At 38.6% G+C, this 25,651-nt stretch overlaps 1 protein-coding gene, 2 long non-coding RNA genes and 1 pseudogene across 4 annotated transcripts in view; 2 read left to right on the top strand and 2 right to left on the bottom strand.

The window, feature by feature from the left end:
• LOC144661623 (uncharacterized) overlaps nucleotides 1-10,127 on the bottom strand; it is an 11,017-nt pseudogene extending 890 nt beyond the window's left edge. Inside the window, exons 1-6 of the transcript XR_013572321.1 lie at nucleotides 9,987-10,127; nucleotides 7,307-7,929; nucleotides 6,021-6,384; nucleotides 5,433-5,575; nucleotides 3,884-3,974; nucleotides 2,510-2,631 (exon numbers count right to left, since the gene is read on the bottom strand). The product of XR_013572321.1 is annotated as an uncharacterized LOC144661623 (transcript). The remainder of the gene's footprint in view (nucleotides 1-2,509; nucleotides 2,632-3,883; nucleotides 3,975-5,432; nucleotides 5,576-6,020; nucleotides 6,385-7,306; nucleotides 7,930-9,986) is intronic.
• Nucleotides 10,128-10,972: 845 nt separating this feature from the next.
• LOC144635779 (uncharacterized) lies at nucleotides 10,973-25,417 on the bottom strand. The gene is made up of 7 exons (XM_078494908.1): nucleotides 25,318-25,417; nucleotides 23,268-23,912; nucleotides 17,746-18,126; nucleotides 17,331-17,485; nucleotides 16,187-16,277; nucleotides 12,946-13,778; nucleotides 10,973-12,567 (listed from the first exon to the last, which is right to left on the bottom strand). Exons 2-6 carry the CDS (start codon nucleotides 23,845-23,847, stop codon nucleotides 12,946-12,948), a joined length of 2,040 nt encoding a protein of 679 aa, XP_078351034.1. The 5' UTR covers nucleotides 23,848-23,912; nucleotides 25,318-25,417; the 3' UTR covers nucleotides 10,973-12,567.
• Nucleotides 18,957-19,741, top strand: LOC144641999 (uncharacterized). The gene is made up of 2 exons (XR_013568671.1): nucleotides 18,957-19,575; nucleotides 19,606-19,741. It is a non-coding gene; the product is annotated as an uncharacterized LOC144641999 (long non-coding RNA).
• Nucleotides 21,335-22,692, top strand: LOC144649238 (uncharacterized). Its single transcript, XR_013569864.1, has 2 exons — nucleotides 21,335-21,909; nucleotides 22,431-22,692. It is a non-coding gene; the product is annotated as an uncharacterized LOC144649238 (long non-coding RNA).
• Nucleotides 25,418-25,651: the final 234 nt, after the last annotated feature.

Below are 25,651 nucleotides of genomic sequence, written 5' to 3'. Positions count from 1 at the left end.
TTATTCCTTATCAGTCTTTGAATAACGTAGTATCGATGTTTATTAAAGACAAAGACATCACATCATACCAACTGTTGTTAATAAAACAAGATCGTGTGCCTGTAAATTGAAGTACTTGCTTCTTTGACTAGTGAATCTGGAATTTTTTTTTTTACTTTTAAAAAAAAATGGGTCGGTCGGGCGATGGGAAACGAAACATTTTATTGGGATGGCCTAATACATGATTAAGATCGTTATAAATTTTCGCTTTAGTTCTCGGATTTATGCTTTTGCAATACTGTATGTATTTATAGTCATGCAAACAAAGCTTGTTTTTGTTATTATTATTTATTTTCTTTTAGCCCCCGTAGAAGGTTTGTTTAGCAAACCAAAATTTCGGGCAAATATATTCAACATTTTTTTATTTTATTTTTGTCTTGCCGTTGGGGTCAGCTTACCATTTTTACTTATTATCCTAAGATTTTTACTGATCCAGGTAGGCAAAAGATCCGGCACTCTTAATTGGTTTGTCGTTGTGGACTCGCCTATTCTACGATCTAAAACTGATTGTGTAGGTGATTACCTTATTATAGGAAATTAACGATACATGTTATTAACGCGAATTTAAAAAATTCACGTTAATTTTATTGATGTTAACTTTTTTACTATAAGGATTTAACCAGAAAGTTTCTTAAATTCGCGTTAATTTTATTACGCATAACTTTTGTTCGCGTTGTTAAAATGTTTCGTTATATTCCTACAATAAGGTCGGTATTAACTTTAGTCTGGGCAAGCTAGCTTTTGAGCGAATTGACTGACATTCCTTGATGGTAAATACAAAACATGTACAGCTTCTTTCCGTTTTTTTACTTTTTTTGAAGTTATCACGACTGTTTCAACGTTACACATTTGGCATTCTACAATACATTCCAGATAACAAAGTTTTCCTCATCTATCAATTTTTACAACGGTTCGGTCAAGTGCATGACCACTATAAACATACATTTACAAATTTTTTTTGCAATCCAACAGAACTTTTATTGGCTTAACCTCACGGTTTTTTTTCCTCTAGTACTAATTACTGTAGTACACTAATTCCATAACGGTCGACCGAGAATTGCTACCAGCTGTTCAATAGGCCATTTCCGAGTTACCCTTTGCCTCAAATTCAAAACGAGTCTATGTGCGAAACCATTCAAATGAAAATGACTTTAATTTGCATGAAAATGGACCTGAAGGTTAAACTTATTATCATATGAACGGTTTCGCACGTAGACTCGTTTTGGAACAGAGGCATAGGGTAACTCACAAAAGGCCTATTAAACCTACATAACCATGGTTATCGAATTGCACTGCGCGACTAGAGGTCCTGATACCAACTAATTAAATCACATCGGTAAGAAAATTCAATATTAAAAGTGTTTTTGTTGAGTATCCTAATTTTTACACTTTGAAACTACCGGTAAGTTGTGTTTTGTCGCTTCTAACAACAGCAACAACAATGAGAACTTATTCCCACAAGGAACAAGCAACTAGTTTATTTTTAAACTTGTTTTATTTACACCAAAGACCGATCTCACGTTTACAGGAGACAGGTCTTCTCACGTTGCTGTGTTAGACTCTGAAACGCGCTTCCTAATAGCGCTTCCTAATAGCGTCTTAACAGTTTCCAGCACTTTCCAGCTCTTTTACTTGGATGGGTCAGAACTGCAAATATTATATCAGTTGCTACTGCAATTATAATATAAACAAATATCTAATTATTGATCAACAAGTTGTGGTCATTTTCATAACGTCGATGGCAACCATAGCAACAGTAGAATCTGCTAAAAACACCCTTAATTTTCGCTTTAAGTGCTTATAACTCAAAAACGAGTTCATTCACCACCATTTTTTATGATGGAACAATGATCAGTATGTTAAGATACAACCTTTGGCAAAGTTTTAAAAAAATCTGTACATGGAGTTAAGAGCCACCTTAAACTTTTGCGGCGTCAACTGAAAAAGAGTCGTAGTATTGATTCGTCAAAGTTGAAGTGCTGAAAAATGCAGGAAACTGTTTTTAACTGTCTTTTTTTAATATATACATGTATATAAGATAAAAACACTACTTTTAAGAGAGGCTTTGTATTAGCTCAATGTCATTTGACCCCATATCTAAGGAATTAGATTTCTATCAAGCTAATGTAATTTATTTTCTGAACTATGAAGATTTTTAATTCTAATTTTTAAAGCTAAGTGTAGACTGAGTAACGTCAATATGAGTATGTCATATGTCAGATTACTTGGTCATGTGTACGTAATATATCGACTGATCATCGATTGCCACTGTTACCTAGTGGCTAATTCGGTCACGAGGGGCTGAACCCGGAAACGACGACTTACAACTTGCAAGGTACAGCAAGCTAAAGCAGTTTTTTTATGCCTTGAGCCTCACTGTTTTCTTAAGGCTTCTTTTCTCGGGCAAAAGTTGCAAAGACGTTGTATTGTAATAAATATCCCAGATTCCGTCAGTGTCGTAATAGTATACCTCTGTGCACTTGGAGTTAACGGCAAGAAATTGAGCTCCATGGATCTGAAGTTCTGAGGGTCGTCGTTCATCAAGAAGCTGGTTACAAAGACAGCGTTTTATATTGTAGAAGTAGCGCATACCTAAACACGCAAAAAAAAATTACAGACAAGGTTTCATACGGAGAGGCTCTACCTCGAGGTCCAAACCCTTACCCTTATATGTACCATTTTTGACAGTAGACTTTTCGTACAATTTGATAGAAAATAGTACCCCTTTACATACCTACAGTAGAAAGACTGCAAACTTTTCTAAACCCCTTAAAATACTTAGGTGAATCAGCAATTTGGTGCGTTGTCTGTCCGAGATATTTTGAAATGCTCTTCTTAATACTAAATGACAGTTTTTCCAAACCTAAGGACTTCCAAACACTTGCGAAGATCACCCAAGAACACTGGAACATTTTCGAACGTTTTTGGGCGAATATTCCCGAAGATGACTGATCACACACTTCTATTCTGCCCTTTGTTAAAAACGGGTCAATCGCATGTTGTTTCATTCTTAAAATAATGCTTAACATCACTTGTAAACGTCATAATAAATCCTGAATTTTTCTCGGACTTATGTTGAGTTGTCTGCGTATAAATTGTATGTTGAAGATCGTCATCTTCCTCCCTTATTATTGCTTATTAACAAGAAATAAAAATAAAATAAAAAAATTGATATTATCAATTTAACAGTCTTGCAACTGACAAACTTGTGACCCTCAGATTCCCGTTCGAATTGGAATTTAGAAGTGTTGGTTTTAGTGGCGGGAGAAAACCAGAGAACCCGAAGAAAAACCCTTAGAGCAAGGACGAGAACCAACAACCAACTCAACCCACATGTGACGTCGGTACCGGGAATCGAACCCGGGTCACATTGGTGGGAGGCGAGCGTTGTCAAACTGCGCCATTCCTGTTACGTCATCCTCTCTTGTTATTAAAAGTTATGAAGTTGAAATGTAATGTTATGGCCACTACACAAAAGAAATGGAGTTGAAGACAAGGCTTCAAGAGGTCATTTTCGAGTTACCCTTTGCCTCTGTTTCAAAACGAGTCTACGTGCGAAACCATTCATATGAAAATGAGTTTCACCTACAGGTCAATTTTCATGCAAATCAAACTCATAAAGAGACTCGTTTTGAAACAGAGGCAAAGGGTAACTCGGAAATGGCCTATATGCTTTGGTGTACTGTCTTATCTATACAAGCACTTGGATACTTCCGTTTGTCGTCCTCTTATTTGTAAGTTGCACTTTTCGCAACTGCAAGTCGCAGCCTTTAAAAATCTCAGAGGATGCTGCTTTACTTATACTTTAAATCACAGCATGACCTAAAAGCAAACTTTTTCTCACCTCGAATATTAATAGGACGAAAATTTAAGTCCTGTTCGTTTTTCGAGCGCAACTTCTCCCACGTGAATTCGACTCCTTCTATAAGGTGAATCTAAAACGAAGTAAAACTTGACGTAAGCACGAATCCTGAATAAAGTGACAAATGCGGATAAGGAAAATTCCCAGATGATGTGTGGCACTTTAAAAATAGTACTATAAACAAAAAAACTTAAAAATGGTGTAAAAAGTGTTATTTAGTGTAGTTACAAACACAAACGTTTTTGGCATAGCCCGTCTTCAGTGTGAAACCGTTTTCCATATGTGTACACGACCGCATAGCGTGCGCGCCCAGTTTAAATAAAATGAAAAACACTGTTCAAGCCGTGGTTGTATTGAACCGAGCTTAAAAATGCTTTCCGTTTCAATTTCTTAGTCCTCTAACTTGAATGTCTGATAGAGTGTGGCCGGGGAGATCTCTGAGGCTACAATCGCGTCGATATGCAACAGTGTGTCAAGGTCAGGATGTTAAAGTTGTTAAGCAAAGTGCGCGCGTGAACTTAGAGGGAGGTAGGTGTGGCTGACGCGTTTCTGAAGTGCTTCCTGGCGTGAGATGGAAAACACTCTTTCCAGATCATTGCACAGTAGATCGGAAGGATAGCCAGAGTCTTCAAAGGTCTTCAAAGAAGGTGGTCATTTCTTCACAATTTTCATCAAAATCTTCGTCCTCTGAGCAGAGACGGCGGAGGCGCAGAAACTGGGAATGCTGGCCGGGGTCACTGTGTTGTGTTCTTGGGCAAGACATTTTACTCCCATAGTGCCTCTCTCCAACCAGGTGTATAAATGGGTACTGTCGAAATAATGCTGGTGGGTACCCTGTGATGGACTAGCATCCCATTCAGGGGGGAGAATCTGCTTAATGCTAAAGAAAGCGGGATAAGCTCCAGCAGTATGGGCCGCACGGCTCGAGGCTTCCTCTCAACAATTTACCCTCGACCCTAGACCCTAATATAAACTATAAATGATAATAAATAAATTGGGGACATTTTTGAACCCTTTACATTTTACCCTAAACTCTCGACAAAAACCTAGACTCCCCGGTGTACTATACAATCCAATATCTCATTTGAGATGTAAATATAAGGATTTTTTTTTAAGTCTGACCAGATCTAGCTTCCTTCTACGGGATGATCCAACTAACGGTTGCAAAGGAGACTAGACCCGATCTGCTTGAAAAGTGAACTCACATGTATTCCATGTAAGTGCACATGGTATAGGCCACAATAGCAACAAGTTTTACAGTACACTACAGGTTTTTCACAAGCATTCGTAGGTTAAGGGATGCCGGGGAAGGGTGAGGGCTATTTTACACAGCTACATCAGTGGAGAGCATGACTGAAAATTGCCTCATCCTTGACATAAAAACCTGTAAAACTCTGACCAGTAACGAAACACAAAAACAAAAAATCCTAGAGACAATATGATATGGAAGAGAAAAACAATAGTTTTTTTACAGGTAGGTAACTCCAGAAAATTGATCACTTCAGGAAAGGCGAAAATATTAACACTGTACCTGACGATTATCTGACTTCAGCCCAAACACCAATGCATGGCCTGGAATGCTGCCCTCCAGGCATAACTGCTGACAATATATCAACATCGGTGATAAGATTAATACAATTAGGAAACCCAGAGCAGACAATGAGGAATCAAGTCCTAGAAAGAAATGAAATGGTTCAACCCTTTAAAATACAAGCTAATAACAATCACTTTTACTTGAATCTTCTTTCTTGTGCGAAATATTAAAATCTATCATTTGAAGCATACTTTGGGAGTAGTGTGCATGTATGATGTTGAAACAACAATTCATAAGGCAACATCTAAATGTGATTTTCATCAACTCCAGTTCATCTTTGTTTACTGAAATAATATCAGTACTATTTAGATAAGCTATATGGTTTATGGAGTGACCTCTCCTTAACCTCAATTTAGCCTTAAACTATGTCTAACTTAGGTTTTTTTTAGGTTTTTGCCCTACATGTTTGTAGCAAGGAAACTAAGGAATACATCATCCCTGGAAACTCACTTTTTTACACAAACAGCACTGTGCAATACAGTAAACCTTATTAACCAACATTGCAGGTAATTAACATATTCTTACCAACTTTAGATCCATGTGAAAACACCAGTGGCATCAGCTCAACAACTCCCTTCCACAAGCCAGTGACTCGTTCCACAACCTCTTGTTGACAGAAATCATCATTGTCCTGTTTACAGGACTTACTTAATGCTGCTGCCATTGTAGTGTGGTTCTCAGACTTGGTAGCCCTTAGCTGGCCTTTCAGACTATCGAGGCCTTCTTCTAAGTTCTTCTCTAGTCTTTGGATCTCAAGTCCAAATAGCTCTCTGACGTTGGCACGGTCTTGCAACAAGATTTCTTTGCTTTCCTCAACTGACTTTACTAGAGTGACAATCCTTTAGTATATCTCCATTGTTAACTGATTGTCCAAAGTACACATCAGTCCCTTATATGGATGGAAATCAAAACATCATGAGACACACAAATACATTATTATGCAATATACCGGTAATATTTAAAAAATCGACCACATTCTTCCATGCATGGTCTACATTTTTATAGACCATAGACTTATTTTTTTAAAACAAAAATCCCTTGGGTCCATCGCTGTTAATATTTTGGAAGTCAGAAAAGGTTCAAGTATCATGGGGGTTTATATTCAAGATATATTGGACTCACTTGAATCTTTCCATCTCTTTACCCACTTGAGTCACATTCCCATCTCCCTGGATATCCCTGTACCCCCCATTCCCAAATGAGAGGCCCTGGCAGGGGGTTCCCGTGTCGCCTGTCTAAATTTAAAATTGTCCCATATCGCTGTTTTATTACCCTTCATGTCCTGTCGGTAATTAAATTGAAGGAAAATTGCTTGTCATAATTTGTCAGAATTTAAGTTTTTCCATAAGGGTTGTCACTTGTCGCGATTTTATTTTATGTGCTGTCGCTACTTTTTGGGCCATGTTGCTTGTCGGAATTTACCCTGGCAGGGCCTCAAATGACAAAAGCAGCATACTATTTAAATATTACTTACAATTGATACCTCGGTTTCTCAATTTCTTGAAAGTCCGGGGAGGCTGCACCCGAAGGTCCAACTCAAAATATTCACTGTAAAGGCCTTTTTAAATATCATTATGGCAGATTTCGTTCCCTGCGCTTTCATATACCTAAACTTGTGAAATCCCTACCTTTTATATACCTGAAGCCTGGAAAAGGTACCCCTTTAAGGCGGAGCCTCCCCGTATAGGACATTATAGGGACTACCCCCCCCCCCTGGGTACATTCCCATCTCCCCAAACATCTTTGCAGTCCCCATTCCTTAATAAAAATGACCAATAATATTTACTATTCAATATAAATAAAAATTGTACCTTGGTTTCTCCATTCCTTGAAATCTTTCAACACTTCAGTCTCAAAACCCAAAGGGAGATTTAAACTCTTGATCAGTTTTTCCAGAAGTTGAAAACACTTCAAGTAGTAGGCTTCAGTCCATGTTGCAAACTTGCAGTGACCCCATTCATTGCGAACGTCGTTGCGCACATCCATTGCAATGATATCAATTCCATGGTAAACAAAGTTTGGTGCTCCACACAAAATGGAAAGTGCAGCAGATGTATCTAATGATTCATCAAAAGCTGTGAAGCCTGACATGTATGGTTTAACAAAGAGTTTAGCCAGGGAAACTTCATCTTTAACACTGTAATCATAGCTGTGGTGTGATGCTTGTTTTATATTGTCATTGATGTTTATATAATTCAGACGCAGTGCCGAAGGAGGAAGGCATTCGAGGTGAGAGGCAGATGTCTGTGAACGAATGTTGGTTGGTGGTTGAATCAAGTTCCAGTATAGTTTTTGTAGTTCTTGTTCAATAACCTTCCTTAATGCTGGTGTAAGAACTTTTGAGAGGCAAATTCCTACCACTAACCATCTTTTCTCCTCATCTGTTAGCATATTTTAATTATCAGCAAGCAACTGCAGAACTGAGCATTAACTTCTGAGTAAAAACAAAATAACTGTGTTTTAGCAACTATTTAATTTAGCAATTTCATGACAAATTTTGTAACATTTTAAAACTTGTTGCTTATATAATTAAGTGTACTTTAAATGTCCATTATATATTAAAAGGTTAAGTTGTGAAGACAAGTTCTTACCATACACATTGCATATGTAATGATTATAAGCTCAAGATTTCAATGAGCTGATAGTCAATGAGGCTGAAAGCTGAATCAACTATCACCACACAGAAATCAAGAACACAAATGCCTGATTACACGAGCCGGGCTGGCTTGGTTTGCCGAGATGAATCAACTTCGCGATTACATGACAACCAAGCCACCCCGGTTAGCCGAGATCCCGGTATAATTTGCGATGCTGGGATCTCGGGCCAGCATTAAATTTCTCTTCCGAGCACAATATTGGACGAAAAAATCAATGCTCCTCCTTCTAAATAGGATGTAGAGGTAAAGTAACCCATCCAGCTGCGAAAGTGCAAAAAATTTAACCACCAAAATGCCGGAAAAAGGTGATCAAGATCATTCGTGCTAAAACCGGCTGAAAGTCATCTCGGCAAACTGGGCAGCCCGGCTAACCGGGCTCATGTAATACCGGGCTGAAAGTCATCTCGGCAAACCGAGACAGCCCGGCTAACCGAGCCAGCCCGGCTCATGTAATCAGGCCCTAACTGTCATTGTGTAGTTCCAAAAATTATCCATACCTCCCGCACGGAAGATATTTTTCCTAAGACCCAACACCCCTCTGGAAATTCCAATTAAGCTTCATACATTGAGACCCGCCCACCCCCAGGAATTTCCAATCCCTTCGATCTGTGGGGGAGTATGGACATTTTCTGGAACCACACATTTCCTTCCTAAAGTTTCTTCCAGTTATTACTTCTCTACATAAGAACTTGTAAACTTCACACTTGAGTCAAATCAGTGTCATCTCTGTATGCATGCTTATCAGTCCATTCATCCATTTTGACACTTAAAACTCATATTGCCAATTGGATAACAAAGGATCGATATCCGGAGTTTGAGTAGCCAATCAGCCCGTGCAAAAAACGCTATCCACTCGCTGTTTTAGTATATACTTATTAATATAGGATAGCTCAGCCAATCAGATTACAGCATTTGCATGAGACAAGTAGACTACCTGAATACCACCTGCAATGAAATATGTTTCCATTAGAGTATATAATCTCCATAAGAAGAATTCATCTAATAAACTTATATTTAATATTATTGCAAATACGGCAATCTGATTAGCTGAGCTACTCCTTATTGTACATTAGTATATACCACACAAGTGAATAGTACTTTTTGCGCATGCTGATTGGTTAACTCAGAGGTGATTAGCAAAGTACTATGCACCTCTGAGCAGCTAAAGAGAAACAAACTACCTTTGTGCCATGCTTTGTTTACCAAAAGTGATGTTTTAGTCTGCTAGTTACTCAACTTCTGGGGTTTATACTTAAAAAAATATTCACCTCAGTATCAGTGGATGTGGTGGATATTACCTAGCCACGAAGCGGCGAGGTCAATATCCACCACTATTCACCTCCACTTTGGTGAATAACTGTTTAGCAGCAGTTTATATTGAGCTTGGAAAGTGTGTGTGAAGATTACTTATCCTTTATAAACAATTATTATCTGATCTCAATTTCTATCAGGTAATAGTTGACTAGGCCACAAATTAAGAGGGACAAATCTAATTGTCAACTATATTTAAGCGTTTTATTTTTGAGTGTTCTGACTCTTTACCATGATTTTTCAAATTACCGTTTCTGAAGGGCTAGAAATATTTTGAAAGACTTCGATTTTCCTCCCCAATCCTAGCAGAATTTGATTTTCCTCCTCAATTCCAGCAGCCCAAGAAACCTTCCCGTCCCGTCACAGTATTTTCATCTATTTCATACTTGAGAGTTGAGTACCCGGTTGGACATAATAGCCGGAAGTGATGCATAGGCTAGTGACCACCAAACGTTTTGGCTCAAGCTTCGCAGCTCGTTTGGTCGGAAATTAGTTGTATCTTCCCGTTAACTAGTTTCCTTACCGTTTTGTTGCAATTTTGGCGAAGAGCTCTCTGACGTTTCTTTACCCAGCCTCACAGAAATCTCACTCTGAAGACGACGACGACACTTGCAAGGCGATACATATTTATATTTAGGAACTTGAAGAGTGCAATTTGAGTAGACTTTTAATATAGTGAGTAGACACTGGGTTCGATTTGCAATGATTTTTAGTTCCCAGTTTCCTACAGGACGCTCTCTGGCGATGGACCGTTCCCCGCACTCCCAGCCGGAGACCAAGTTTAAGCTTGGTTTGACGCCTAAAAGATACCACTATAAAACTGTCCGACAAATACGGCAAGAGCTTTTTGTAATGACTATAAAGACGTCATCGAGTCCTTTCATCTTTGAAAAAATTTTAATGCTTGATTAATCTAAAGCTTTTATTTCTTCAGCATGCAACAGCAAAATATACCTTGAGGCGCTCTGCCTAAGACACCCTATTAGTGTAAAGAGTGCCAAGTACCAGAACGCGCAGTTTACACCCCCAAAACAGACTACGAGCATCCAGGTCCCTTTTACGCAAAAGTCTCAGTTCCCGGCGAAAGTACTCACTTTTGTCATCGAAAGAACAGTTTAACTATTAAAAATAGCACAAGATGGTTATTAAATGGTTTGTAGGTCACTTAGGTCAGTGTAATTTTAGGCAAACAAATACATGCAGACGGTGGATTGTCTGGGCAAGCTAGCTTGTGGGCGAATTGACTGACATTCTTCGATGGTAAAGACAAAACAAGGACAGCTTTTTTCAGTTTTCTTTACTTTATAGAACTTATTACGACTGTTCAACGTTACACATTTGGGACTCTACAATACATTACAGATCACAAAGTTTTCCTTATCTATTGATCTAAACAACGGGTCGGTCAAGTGCATATGACCACTATAAACAGATATTTACACACTTACTGTGGGGACTGATTCAACAGACCTTTTGTTGACTTAAGTTCACGGTCGTTTATTTTTCCTCTTGTACTGCATTTTTGTGGCCCAAAAACAGTTTCCTGCATTTTTCAGCACCTCAACTTTGACGAATCAATACAGCACGACCCTTCTTCAGTTGACGCAACAGTTATGGTATAATCACTAGTGAATAAGTTATTAATATTATCTTGACATAACAAGTTACTACCCGGGGGGGGGGGGTACTCCCTATAATGGCCTATACGGGGAGGCTCCGCCCGAAAGGGGTACCTTTTTCAGGCTTCAGGTATATAAAAGGGTAGGGATTTCACAAGTTTAGGTATACGAAAGGGTATGAAAATCGGTCATTTAGGTTTTTAAAAGGGCTTTTAATTAAACTATTCGAACAGATGAAATTTCTGGCTGTATTATTTAAATGTATTTAGCGCTACATGAAAATGACAAGAAAACGACGTGTTTTAAGTCTTTGCCATGTCTTTCAGGTATATGAAAGGGATACCTTTTTTCAGCAAAAGGTATACGAAAGGTGTACAATTTCTGTCAAAATGGTAAATAAAAGGGTAAGGGGTTAAAGCTCGGGGCGGAGCCTCCCCGTATAAAACCTTTTTTGAGTACCCCCCCCCCCCGGGGGGGTTACTACAACAAATGTATAACCCGTTAAAAAAACCCTTAATTGTAGCCTTTTTTTGCAATTCAACAGAACTTTATTTGGCTTAACTTTACGGTCAAATACACAGTTATGACACAAGGTAAGTGTTATCGACCACATCACTGTCGTACTAATCTAAAGCAGTTTACAATACTAAATTGGAATTCTCTCCCAATATCGATAACTGGTTCGACTAGCTTTTCTACTTTTAAGAAAAACAAATGGTTGAATTTTCAATGAAATGAGTCTGAATTGACCTAGCCGCACATTCACAACTAAATAGCCACTATGCATGTTTACGTCAGAATGGCAAGTTTCACCACCAAGCCTCGCTTTCAAAGTGCAAACTTGTAAATTTTATCATGAACGAATTCCCAAGACAGCAAAGATGAAAATAATACCCACGTGAAAACGGCATGCAGGCGAAAGAGGGTTGAGAATAATTCGCGTAAACGAGGCTTGGTGGTGAATTTTGAGCTTATGACGTTATCACGCATAAGGCCTTTTACTTACATATTGCTAACCGAGGTGGCCTCCTCTATAAGCCTGGTGGTTTCTTGGAGGTGTCCTCGCCCTACCTACCATAGTTATTGCTGTAAATTGTCAAATATAAAGTAGCTAATAAATGATGATGATGATGATGATGATGATGATGATGATGTTGATGATGGTGATTTTCTACTCACCGAGAATTGCTACCAGCTGTTTAATTTAAACTACATAAACATATCGGATTATGGAATTGCACTGCGTGACTAAGGTAAATTCAAGCCATTAGAAGTTTTCGTTGAGCATTTTTTTTAAATTTGAAACTAAGCTGTGTTTTGTCGGTTCTAACAACAGCAACAACAATGAAAAGACTAATGAAAATCTGTCTGTGCAGTTGAAGTTAACGGTAAGTAACTGAGCTCTGTGAATCTGAAACTTTGAAGGTCGTTCACCAAGGAGCTACTCGCATACACAGCGTTCTACATTGTAGAAGTAGCGTATACCTAAACACAAAAACCAACAAACAAAAACAAATTACAGAGAAAGTTTTATACGGAGAGGCTCCGACCCGTGGCCCTAAAGTCCCAAGGCTTGTTCTAAAAATAACCTACACAGGAATCTGATGGCACAAGACCCATTACCAGAGATGTAGATTTCTGGAATTATGGACTTCTCGTGTAGAACATTGCATTTGTTTGTAACTCGGTGGTTGATGGTATTTCTTTAAAATAATATTCTTTAGTACTTAGCCTGTTGTCTCCTACAGGTATGAGATTGCACTCCGTAAAAGCCGCAACTGCAGGCTTTCTTGGTTAGCGCGAGAAAGTCAGTCATACATGTAAAACATTACAGAATGTAGTCATTTCTTTTTCTTCACTCACCTACCGAATGCATTGGTGTTTGACACTCAGATATTTGTATGTTCCACCACACGGATCACCAAACACTGAGTTGCTTGCATGCAGCTCGCAGCTGGCCTGATTATCGCATTTGGCCTTTACAATCAAAAACGAATTTCCAGCATGACAGTTGGTAGTTTGAATTCTTGGATGTGGGCATGTACTGTGATCATGTCTGCCGTAGGACGCTGCCAGCACGCTGATTTGTGTTCCACTTTGGCAGCTTATGATGCGTCTGTTGCCCTCACAAATGGTAACGGGCCGTGGCGTGTTGGGTGTTGTATCCCCAAACACTGAGTTGCTTGCATCCAGCTCGCAGCTGGCTGGGTCGTCGCACCTGCTCTGCACAACAGATAGGGAATTCCCAGCATGGTAGTTCGTGGTGTGAATATTGCGATGTGGGCATGTACTGTGATCATGTCTGCCGAAGGACGTCTCTAGCACGCTGATTTGTCTTCCACTTTGACAACTTATGGTGGCTTTCTTGCCCTGATAAATGGTAACGGGCCGTGGCACGTTTGTGAGTTGAAGAACGCATTGGTATTTGACAGTCAGATATTTGTATGTTCCACCACACGGATCACCAAACACTGAATTGCTTGCATGCAGCTCGCAGCTGGCTTGGTTGTTGCATCTGCTCTGCACAACAGAAAGGGAATTTCCGGCTTGGCAGCTGGTGGTGCGGATACTGGAATGTCTGCACGTCTCAAGGCCGTGCCTGCCATAGGACGATTCCACGACCTTGATGTTTCTTCCGAATAAGCAGTGAATAACTGCTTTGTCGCCCTCACAAATGGTCACGGACATTAGGCCCTCTAAATAAAAAACAGCAAATATTAACTGAAGAAATTCTTGTATCCCTGTTGTAAGCTGGTGGATACAGAATGGTGTCACGTTTTAAGCTCATTGCATGGTACAGAAGGCGCCGTTACCCCAGGATGGGGGGGGGGGGGGGGGTACTCCGGCTTGTAAATGACGGGGATGATCGAAGGATTTTTTTGGGTTTAAAATTTTCGATTCTGCGATCTGGGATTTTTTTGGGTAAGAAGATTTGGCAAGTATTTTTTGGGGTGACTTGATTCAAATAAGGGATCTTTTAGGGTATTAAAAACATACTAAAGTGCTTTGGCACGGCCTTGGCGTATTTATAGTATGATGAATAATCAAACCCGAGCGTTATTTGCCCTCCTGGCAATTTAGGGGTAATTTGAAAAGGGATTTTTAAGGGGTTATTTTTGGTCCAGGGATTTTTTTGGGTAATGTCGGAAGACTTAGGGACTTTTTTCGGTCCTGAGTTTTGCCTTCATTCGATCATCCCCGTCATTCACAAGTCGGAGTACCCCCCTGGGGCCGTTACCAAGGAAATTCTACGGAGAGTAAGGAATCCCGCAATTTTGTGGTGATGCAACTAAGAAACGTGGCACAAAAATTTTAAGGATTCAACTTGTTTGCCGATCGAGTATTTTACGATGCGCCACCAAAAAAGTTAAAGTAATTTTCAGTTTTGTTTCGTTTCAAAAGAGATAGAAAGATTTAGCCAAGCCAAAAAGCGGAGCTCCCTTGCTATTTACTTTACCCCTCATTTGTAAAACTTGAATTTACTGATTGCAAACAGGGAAAAAATTAGGACTGGAGCACGGGATCCAATGAAAGACAAGTGACCTCGATGAGCTCTACACTTGAGCCTGTGATACGGTTATGTGATACTGGACAGCGGATATCTTGTTTTGACAGCTGTCAATAGGCCATTTCCGAATTACCCTTTACCTCTGTTTCAAAACGAGTCTACGTGCGAAACTATTCATATAATCAAAGTCTCTTCGAGATACCGACTTTTTTGCATGAAGTATGAGTCGAAGGTTTATCCTGTGCATTGTTCTTCGAACTTATCATTACAGTTTCTTTGCAGTTTAGTTTAACAATTTCCTATCTTCGCGGAGGAAATGCAGCCATATAATTTTGTCAAAAATGGCTCGTCCGCGCCGGGTATTTATACACATATTCCTTAACATTACACAAATAAACAGTACAAATTTCACCGAGATCTGACAATTCTATACTTTTAAATTGCAAGGACCTTTCGAGGCAGTCGATTACGGCAGCAAAATTAGCAAATGAAACAGCAAAATATGCGTTCGACGCTTTGTTTTTGCGACGCCATATTTGAATTGTTATAGGTAGACCGCTGTTCAATGTGTTCAAGGCCGTATCGTTACGATTGCTCCACGTAAAAGCACAAAAAAATACGGATATTTCCGACTTTAACTGTTATTATTATAAACACGAAACTTCCCACGAGGAGAGTTTTAAAAAAATGTTAATAGTGTTAGTAACTTGAGGTGCGTCGTATTGACATTGCGACAGATCGATTACCGTTTAAAACTCGCAACGTAAACCGCCTTCGCTCAGATTCAAATCGCCCAAAGCCGGTAAAAAAAACCCACAGGAAACGCAGGTAAATAAGAACATTTTTATTTTAAGATTATGAAAAACTAATACAGCGTTTGGGTTCCCTGACGCGCGTTGAGATAAGAAAGCTGACATGTCACTTTTAAAAATGTTATATAACGTTTGTAAATGTTACAAGTCATGTTTTTTCCACGAGATCGCAAGTGATCACTCACAGCGGAAAGTAATCCCTTGAGAAATTAAAACAGTCCCTTGAGAAGTTAACAAGTATGTTCCAAATTTTGCCCACATAACTGCTATTCTCCTACTTTCGCTTGTAAACAAGCAAAAGAGTCGAGAAAATGAGCTTCACCTACAGGTCCATTTTCATGCAAATCAAGCTCATTTTCATTTTAATGATTTCGGATGTAGGCTCGTTTTGAAACAGAGTCAAAGGGGAACTCGGAAATGGCCTATTGACCATAGATCGATCTATGTCTGGAATATACAGCTGCCATGTTTTGCAAATGTTTTTTTTTTGCAAATACTGGTACTCGTGTGGGATAAAGAAGAGCAAAGACACGACCCTATCAGCTCTGCTGCGATAAATTCATCGTGTATAAATAAAAGCTTTTATTATTATTATTATTATTATTATTATTATTATTATTATTATTATTATTATTATTATTATTATTATTATTATTATTATTATTATTATGAACCATGTGGAAGACGCCAAGTACTGTAAATTCCCTGCAGCAGTTGAAAATCCAGCTGGATGCTGCTGTTTTACATAAATCAAAGCATGGCCTAAGAACAAACTTTTTCTCACCTCGAACATTAATAGGACGGAAATTTAAGTCCTGTTTGTTTTTCGAGTGGAATTCCTCCCACGTAAAATCGACTCCTTTTACACGGTAAAACTAAAACGAAGTAAAATTTGACGTCAGACATGAATCCTCTATAAAGTACACGAGAAGGGGAGGGGGTACTCTTGAAAGTGGACTGTACGGGAGGCTCCACCCAATAGGGACACCTTTTTCAGGCTGAAGGGATCTCAAGAGCCTTTTAAAATACCTTGAACAGACTATTCGTGTAAGTATTCGAGGGGTAATTCAAGTGAAAAATAAAAAAATACAAGATGTGGTATCCCTTCTGTATGAATGTGTAACGGGTACCATTTTCTATTGAAGCTATGTAAGTATGTGTTTTTGTGAAGGGTATGGTTTTCAAGCAGTTAGTCTGGGATAGGGTGTAGAAATCAGAGAGTTTTGGTCTAGAAAAGGGTGTCATTTGCCAGGAAACTGATCAGTGGTATGACGGGGAATACAAACTCGGAAGAGACGGAGTCTAGTCTAGTACCCGGGGGGTACTCGAAAAGTTTTGTACGGGGAGGCTCCGCCCGGAGATCCAACCCCTTACCCTTTTATATACTATTTTGATAGAAAAGGTACCCCTTTTGTATACCTTTTATTGCAAAAAGGCACTCCTTTCATATACCTACACGACATCACATTTACCTAAAACGGGAAGTTTTCTTGTCATTTTTATGTAGCGTTTAATAAATTAAGACGATACAGCCAAAAGTTGCGTCTGCTCGAAATATTTATTGTAAAGGCCTTTTAAAATATCATTATGGCAGATTTCCCTACCCTTTCATATACCTAAATTCGTGAAATCCCTACCATTTTATATACCTGGAGCCTGAAAAAGGTACCCCTTTTGGGCGGAGCCTCCCTGTATAGGCCATTATAGGGAGTACCCCCCCCCCCTCCCCCGAGGTCTAGTATAGGGTTGCAAAATCAGCTGAACTTGGTCTGGTATAGGGTAAGGGTTTCAGAGTCTCAGAAGCACATCCCACCTCCAAAAACATTATTACAGAGAGTGCCCTGCCACCCGGCCAGGAAAACAATAGCTCCCAAACTCAAAGGTTTTTGATCACCTGTGAAAAAAGAAAAAAAAAACAACCACTGTACCTGACGATCATCTGACTTCAGCCCAAATAACAATTTTTGGTCAGGAATGCTGCTTTCCAGGCATATCCACTGACAATAAATCATTGTTATAAACTGTAAGATTATTAGAATTTGCATCAACAGACCAACAGCAGACAGTAAGGAATCTGCAGGTCCTACAAACAAACAAAAAATGGTTGAACCCTTTGAATCACCAATATACCACATGAAGCTACAAATGGCGGACCTTCAACCCAAAGGACCATATTGAATGTAAATAGTCAAAGTATAGAAAAAACCATTTCCATTTATTTATTTATTTTGATATTTTTTCCACAATGAGTGGATTCCCAATGCCCGTGGGGGGGGGGGGTTTGACACGCCCATCGCACCCCTCTCCCTACGGGCCTGCTAGTAATTATAGAAACATTCTTACCAATATAGGATGACGTTTTTTCTCTTACAAGCGAAAACACCATTGGTGTCAGCTCTACAATGTCCTTCCACAAGCCAGAGACTTGTTCAACAACCTTTTGTGCAGAAGAATCATCACTGTTCTGTTTAAAGGAGTTACTTGATGCTGCTGCCATTGTTGTGTCGTTCTCAGACTTGGTAGCACTTAGCTGGCCTTTCAGACTATTGAGGCCTTCTTCTAAGTTCTTCTCTAGTCTTTGGATCTCAAGTCCAAATAGCTCTCTGACTTTGGCATGGTCTTGCATCCAGGCTTCCTTGCTCTCCTCAACTGATTTAACTAAAGTGACCATCTCCTTTAATATATCCACCTTGTTAAATGATTGTCCAAAGTATACCTCAGTCCCTAACATACAATAGAAATGTATTAACCACATTTATAAATGCATGAGGTATATGTTGTGGTTTAATTTTGTATTTGGTTTAAAATTTTTCAAACCAGTTTGATTTTTATTTTTTATTGCCTCATATTCATTATCATAATCTCAAACAAAGGGAAATAAAAATCGAACTGGTTCGAAAAATTTCAAACCAGAGATAAAATTAAACCACAACATATATACGTAGACACACGTACATTATCATGCAAAATATATTATAGCTAGCTAGGTTTATAACTAAATTGTCATGTACAGTGCAGTTTTCAAATAATATTTTTTAGAAATGTTAGATAACAAAAGTAATAAGAAATACTTGAATCAACCTTGAGGAAATTAAAAAATTCAATCCCATCCCAGACTAAAAGGCCTGACATAAAATTGGAACCCCAGCCCATCAAAGACATAGAAAGTAAAAATCGAGACCCAACAAGCAGTACATACCCATATTATGATATAGTATATCATATATAAGCTGGTATTACCGCCTGCCCCTAGGTTTGACTGTCCCTCTCCTCACTAGAATCCGGGGCGGCTGCACCCGAAGGTCCAACTCAAAATATTCAATGTCATAAAGGCCTTTTTAATATCATTATGGCAGATTCCGATCCCTACGCTTTCATATATCTAAACTGAAACTACTGAAATCCCTACCCTTTTATATACCTGAAGCCTGGAAAAGGTACCCCTTTCAGGCGGAGCCTTCCTGTATAGGACATTATAGGGAGTACCCCCTCCCCCTGGGACTTGAGTACATTCCCATCTCCCCAAACATCTTTGCAGTCCCCATTCCTTAATAAAAAATCTCGATGATTTGGTAAGTGCAGAATGCAATATGGAACAATTGAAAGTATGATGTTTTATATATGTTCGTGTTTATTTGCTTTATTTTACTTTCGGAAAAAATGTTCACAGGCTACTTGTATTCTTTCCCAGGTGTTCCTTACGCTAATCTTTGCAACCGTAACACGACACTTTTGTTCGTTTGTAACAAAATACTTTTGTCTTCCTTGAAAATGCGATAACATGAAACTTTTGTTTTTTGTTTGTTTTACGGCGGCATCGATGACATTTGTTTAATTTAATTAAGTTACGGTTTAGACTGCACGAAAGACGATTCTCAAAAACTAAAGAAACAAATCTAATCAAAAAACATCTTTTTCGACAGGTTTTTTAAAACGCAGTACAGCTAGGATATTTGTTTCCTGGTTATCAGGTGTTCACGCCGAAAATCCCGGTGCAAGTTTTTGCATACCTAATTACGAAAGCGCTGTGAAAGTCTAAAAATCTAATTTAATTAATTTGCGGTTTTTACTTGGCGCCACGAAGTCTGCAGGAATCCTACCACAAACACGCAATACAAGCGATGTTCATGAGAGTTCCAGCAAAAAATGTAGACTAAACTGCGCATGCGTTTGGTGTAAAGAACGTTGCCCTAGAACGTTGAGTAGTACCACAAGGAGAGCAAAGGGTTTTCTGAAACAAATATATACGTTTGAGATCTTCATATGAAAGTAACGTAGATGTGCTCCAGGTTTTACCTAGGGGTACGGTCAGGTGCTCCCCACCCCCACCCCCTCCACAAGGAATAATTAATTAATTGATATTAATTAATTAATTGCTGATTAAAAGTTTACACCATAGTGCTTTAGCGCTTGAGGGGTTTAGTCACACGACTGCCCACCAAACCATCACAAAAGTGCATTCTGCACTAATGACCAACACTATGAAACAACCTTTTGTTAAAATTCCATTAACATGCCATGAAAAACTGGTTATCTTGATTTTCAGTGCCATGAATATTGCATTTGAAATTTTCATGGTGCAGACTCACATTTTATCGTGCTCCATGAAAACACCATGAAACATGTTCAGTACCATTAATAATTGTTGAAAATCAAGGGAAATATATTTTTATGGCAATTTCACATCCAATGAAGATAGCTTCCTTGGCAGCATGCACCATGAAAAAGCAGTGAATTCAATTTTTCTGAATTTTCATGGGTATTTTACTATCACAGGATTTTCATGACCCTGAAAACAGTATTGAAAAGAAAGGCACACTTTATACCCATAAAATGCATTTAATGGATAACTATACACTCATTAAATTAAAATTAAATTTATGTCAAAATTATATACTCTGTGCACTTGACTACTGCACAGCTGTCCAGCTGGTAACCAACTCTGGTATGCTGGTATGCTACAAGATTATTAGCTATCAAATTGAAAGAAAGAGGAAGCAACCACTAAATTATATTATAAATGTAAACAAAGGAGTCCTTATTTAATTTCCAGGTGACTTGTTATGTTTTCATTCTCACTGTAACATGCTTGAATTGTGAATCAAAGGGAAAATTAGATCAGGGTTACCCACACTTTAGGCCTTGCCCAATTGATTGTTTAGCTTAAATTTATGTACTAGTTACCGAATTTTCATTGAACTAATGTTTTGTTTTTGTTATCAATGCTAAAGAATAAATACCCTCCGAGGGCCTTAGTTAATACAAGAGCTTGTGTGTTAAGTTATATGGAAGGCTTAGAAAAATATGTGAAAGAAGGAACCATGTGAAATTAATGTTGTAAAGACAACAACATAAGATTCACATGCATGTGAACCTTTTGTCGAGCATGTGAAAGTTTCAACAGGCATGTGAAATCCAAGCTTCATGTGAAAAAAGACAAAAGTAAATAAGGCCTTAAAAAACCATGTGAAAGTGTGTATGAAATATAATGTTAAATTAAAGCCAACATATATATCATGTGAAAGTGTGTGTGAAACAGATCATTCGTTTGGTGTACTATAATAAGGGCCATCTAGTTCCAGCTAATTAACATTTCACAGACAATTTCTGCAGGTTATCAGTCTCGCTTTTTTCTACCAATTCCCGCAAATGCAAAATAAATTTTCAGCTTTCTGAGAATTCCAAGGATTTCAGTTCTAGCGATTTCGTATTCTAGGATTGTTCTCTCTCAATACTCAACTTGGAAATTATTGTACATGTAAGCTTATATTCAAAGGAATTCTAATAATTTTAAACCTTGAATTTCTGCCAATTTCAGGTTACTCCAATCTCAAACCCTAAAAGTTAAAAAATAAGCATTATATTGTATTCCACAACGTCAATATTCCTTACCGAGATTTCGATAACGAAGAATAAATTTTTAAACCGCAGACAAGAGTCCATTTTGTGTTCTCACCAGTAGGCCTGCATCATGAATGAAGTAAGACTTTCCACCCTTCGTATTCTCGGAAACTTTGGCAGATAAACCGACAACTTGAAATGAGTTCATTCTCACCATTTATTTTTTATAAAACTTGAAAATTTCACCAAAATGTGATCGCAAAGGACAGAAATCTTCGCTTGACTCTGGTCAATCCGTTTGCAATCTTTCTGCGACTGCACCGCCATTATTATTGAGACCGCAGTTGAACGCTTCAGCGGAATTCCGTTAAGAAACCAATCATGTTACGCAAATCATCCCACGTGACTATTGTCATATCGTATTCATTCTTCTTTTGGCGGCGGCGTTTTGAACGTTATTTCTGCTGTTGATCGTTCGTTGGAATGCTTTGTATTCTAAACTGTAGCAGCCAGCATGTGTTTCCCTTGCAGTAATTATAAAGAACAGATTAATTGGGCTTTGTTAAAGGCGAATAGTGTACTTAAGCTTCTGCTTCTTGGAGCTTATCAAAGGTCTTGTTTCTGAGGTGTGTACAACTTCATGGCAGTCGTTTTGAAAGTGCTTTGGTGAGTACAACTAAGCTGTATTTCAGTTATTTTAAAAACCAGTTGGAATTTTGTGGAACTGGAGGCTTGACACCTAAAAAAGCCAAATACTTTTTGCACGAACTGCATTGTAGCCGTGGTTATGTTTGGTGAAATTATTTCGGCCAACGGATCGGAGTGTGTGGCGTCCGTTACAAAATTTTTCCATTATGAGACTTAATTTCGTTCACAGAGTAATTTAAATACCGAAACGAAATTCTCCAAACAGCTGATAGGCTTTATCAGGCATTATTAGACTGTTGTGGATTTTACAATGTACATGTAAATATCCCAGGGCAGACTTTTTTCCCAGGGTAGTGTAATCCGACATATATTTAAAAAAAATGCTCGGGAAAATGTTGCCACTGACCTTATTGCAATTGTAGACTCAGTAAACTGTTTATGTCTAATAAATGTACACTAGTAATAAGAATACCAAATCAACACAGCTACTGAAATATCATGAGGTTAATCGGTATATCCATTTAATATATTTTTTACAGGCTGACGAAGAATAAGGAAACCTTCTAAACTGGACAAACTAGAAAGAACAGAACTTGCCATGCATGTCATCAGAAGGCAGCCAGCAGCTAAGTCTGTTTTTTCCTTGTCTGAAGGCACTTTCCATTTGTCAGAACTGGCCGGCTGGTTCGGTGGTTATAAATGTGAAATGGGCCATCTGCACAAGATTTTCCAACAAATCCACCAAAACAGTGTATAATATTTATGTATAGAAGCAATTAAAGTATTTTTTTTACTCTGTGATTGATTGTGGAACAGTTTTCTCAGTGAAAAGTTGAAATATTATTCAAGGCTTGAGTCATGGGATTTTCATGGCCTATGGAGAATTCATTCCATTTTCATGGCTGACAGCGGGTTTGACTATAAAAACATGAAAATGGGATAAAAATGCCATGAAAAATATCATGGCCATGACTTTTGGTACGTTTCTCTGAAATTTCATTGGCATGAAAATTCGAACCCCATGAAAAACACATTTGAAAAATCCATTAAAATGCCATGAAAATAGCACCTACACATCCTAGCAAATTAAGAGGTTTTTCAAAGCCATAAAAATCCTGTTAACCGTATGGCATGAAATAGCCATGAATTTAACTCAATTAATGGCTTTATCATGACCCTGAAATGTACCAAAACTAAGTAGTATTTCATGGTTAAAATGACCATGAAATACCAATCATAAGACCATGAGTGTCCCATTACTACCCTATTAACATACTTTAAAAATACAGTGAAAATGTCATAAAAAATTCATGGCATTTTCAAAGCAGGTTGATTTCATAGTGCAATAATATTTACTATTCAATATAAATATGTACCTTGGTTTCTCCATTCCTCGAAATCTTTCAACACTTCGGTCTCAGAAACCCCAGGGAGATTTAAACTTTTGATCAGATCTTCCATAAGTTGAAAACATTTCAAGTAGTAGGCTTCAGTCCATGTCGCAAACTTACAGTGACCCCATTCATTGCGAACTTTGTTGCGCACATCTGTTGCAATGATGTCAATTCCATGGGTAACAAAGTTTGGTGCGCCACATAAAATGGAAAGAGCCGCAGAGGAGTCTAATGATTCATCAAAACCTGTGAAGCCTGCCATGAATGGTTTGACAAAGAGTTTAGCCAGGGAAACTTCATCTTTTACACCATAATCGTAGCTGTGGTGTGATGCTTGTGCTCTGTTGCTATTGATGCTTATATAATTGAGACGCAGTGTAGAAGGAGGAAGGCATTTGAGATGAGAGGCAGATGTTTGTAAATGAATGTTGGTAGGTGGTTGTATCAAGTTCTGGTACAGCTTCTGTAGTTCTTGTTCAATAACCTTCCTTAATGCTGGTGTAAGAACTTTTGAGAGGCAAATTCCCACCACTAACCACCTCTTCTCCTCGTCTGTAAGCATAATATCCTTAGCAGCTAACGACCCACAGCTAACAACCTTCTAGACAATTAGCTTTGAGACAATTTCTGTGAAAAAAGTGGAAATAAATTCAAAAGTTAGCAGCATACACATGCTTCAGCTGGCTATGCTGAGCCTACTACGCCTGGCCTACTACTTGTGTTAAAAATTAGAGCTTAAACAAGACGTTTCTGCAGATTTACCAGAAAATTCTGAAAACTTACTTAAGTTACTTTATTTCCACGCCCTCTCTCTTTTTCCTCCCTTGTTGACGACTTCACCACTGTGCATGCATGAGATTGAGGAGGGAGGCAGAGGAGAGAGCACTGGGAAACAAGGTTGTTTCCTTAAATGATACCCTATTGTAGACTAAAATGCACTTACCGGTATTTCTATATACCCTATTCCTGACAAAACAAAAAACTGAATAAATAAATAAAACAATTTATTGCGCCAAAATACACTAATTGCCCATGGCACTTTACTTGAAAACCATGCCCTTCACAGCAGCACATACATATATGAAAGTAACCCTCCTCCCTGGGGGGGGGGGATACTCTGATATAAAGGCTAGGTATGTGCCGCCCGATAGGGTATGATTTTTGAGGTTCTCAGTCCTTAAATAGGGTATCATTTTTGCTCCTTTTGGCTGATGTGTTCCTGGTGTGATCCTTAGATAGGGTACCTTAATTCTATCAGCTAAAATTAATGCCCAGCTAAACGTAAAAAGGCATCCCTTCAAGTCTTAGTAAAGCAATTTTGATTTAATAAAGATTTGTGTTTTGCCGTGCGCGGTTAGCCGTTATTTGCGTCAGCATGAATACGAAACGCTTCTTCTTCCCTTGAATACTCAATAGGGTGTCATTTTTCAGTTTTGGGCCTTAAAAAGGGTAGCAATTTTCACTTTCTTCATCCTTAAATAGGGTCACGGTTTAAGAACCTTCGCGGCACACCCCTATATATCCGAAATTTATGGGAGTACCCCCCCCCCCTCCCCTAGCTCCACCTTCCTTGCAAATACCTCAGGGCCCACAGTTGTTTTTAGGGTGATAACACTATCCAGACTATCCAACGGATAAATCACTATCCAGTGGATAAATCCAATGCAAAACCTACTTCGCCGTCCACCAGATAGTGATCTAGCGATAGTGAGTGGCCAGAGTTATCCACTTTTTAAACAACTGGGGCCTGAACTTTAATGCTTTATCACTCCACTTTAAAATATGTCACATCAACGTAAAATACGTCAATAGCAGCACAATTTGACTTGAGAAACAGAATCACAAATTTAAACCCAAAACTCCTTCGAAGCTTCCCGTTACCTTTTTAAGTACCCTTCTCTACAATAGAGGCCGGAAGGGGGCTAAGAAATTATCGTGCACCGAGAGCGTTCCAACAAAAAATCAAGACTTACTGCTCATGCAATCATTTGCCCGGAAGGCGATTCTTTCATTATCGTAACTAATTTCTTACCTTCTGTCCCTTCTTGACTCACATTTTCGCGAAAAACTCTACGCTGTTTTCTAACATTTTAACATTTTCTAACACAGTTGATCGAGTTCCTTTACTTTCGCATAAGTGAGTAAAAACTGGGTACGAATTTCTTAGTTCCCAGTTTCCTAGTAAAAGCTCTCGGACGAACAGAGTCGTGCAAATATTCGAGCAAACGTTCCAAACAATCCCGGCAAACAGTAGAACTAAAATTTAAAATTTGACGATTTTCCAGGGCCCAGTCGTTCAGAGGGTGGATAACGCAAAACAAACTACGCTATCCACTGGATAGTGATGTATCCGATAAATAAAGTTA

The sequence above is a fragment of the Oculina patagonica genome, chromosome 1 (genome assembly GCF_052425735.1).
Source record: "Oculina patagonica isolate OP01 chromosome 1, crgOcupat, whole genome shotgun sequence".
Taxonomy (NCBI): domain Eukaryota; kingdom Metazoa; phylum Cnidaria; class Anthozoa; order Scleractinia; family Oculinidae; genus Oculina; species Oculina patagonica.
This window is presented reverse-complemented; position numbering and strand designations above follow the sequence as displayed.

Coding starts and splice junctions, on each gene's coding strand:
- LOC144635779 (XM_078494908.1), bottom strand. CDS start 23,847: ATGCTTACAGACGAGGAGAAGAGGTGGTTAGTGGTGGGAATTTGCCTC. Junction 18,127..23,267: donor CGAGGAATGGAGAAACCAAG/GTACATATTTAT, acceptor ATTGTATGTTAG/GGACTGAGGTATACTTTGGA. Junction 17,486..17,745: donor AAAAACGTCATCCTATATTG/GTAAGAATGTTT, acceptor GTTTGTTTGTAG/GACCTGCAGATTCCTTACTG.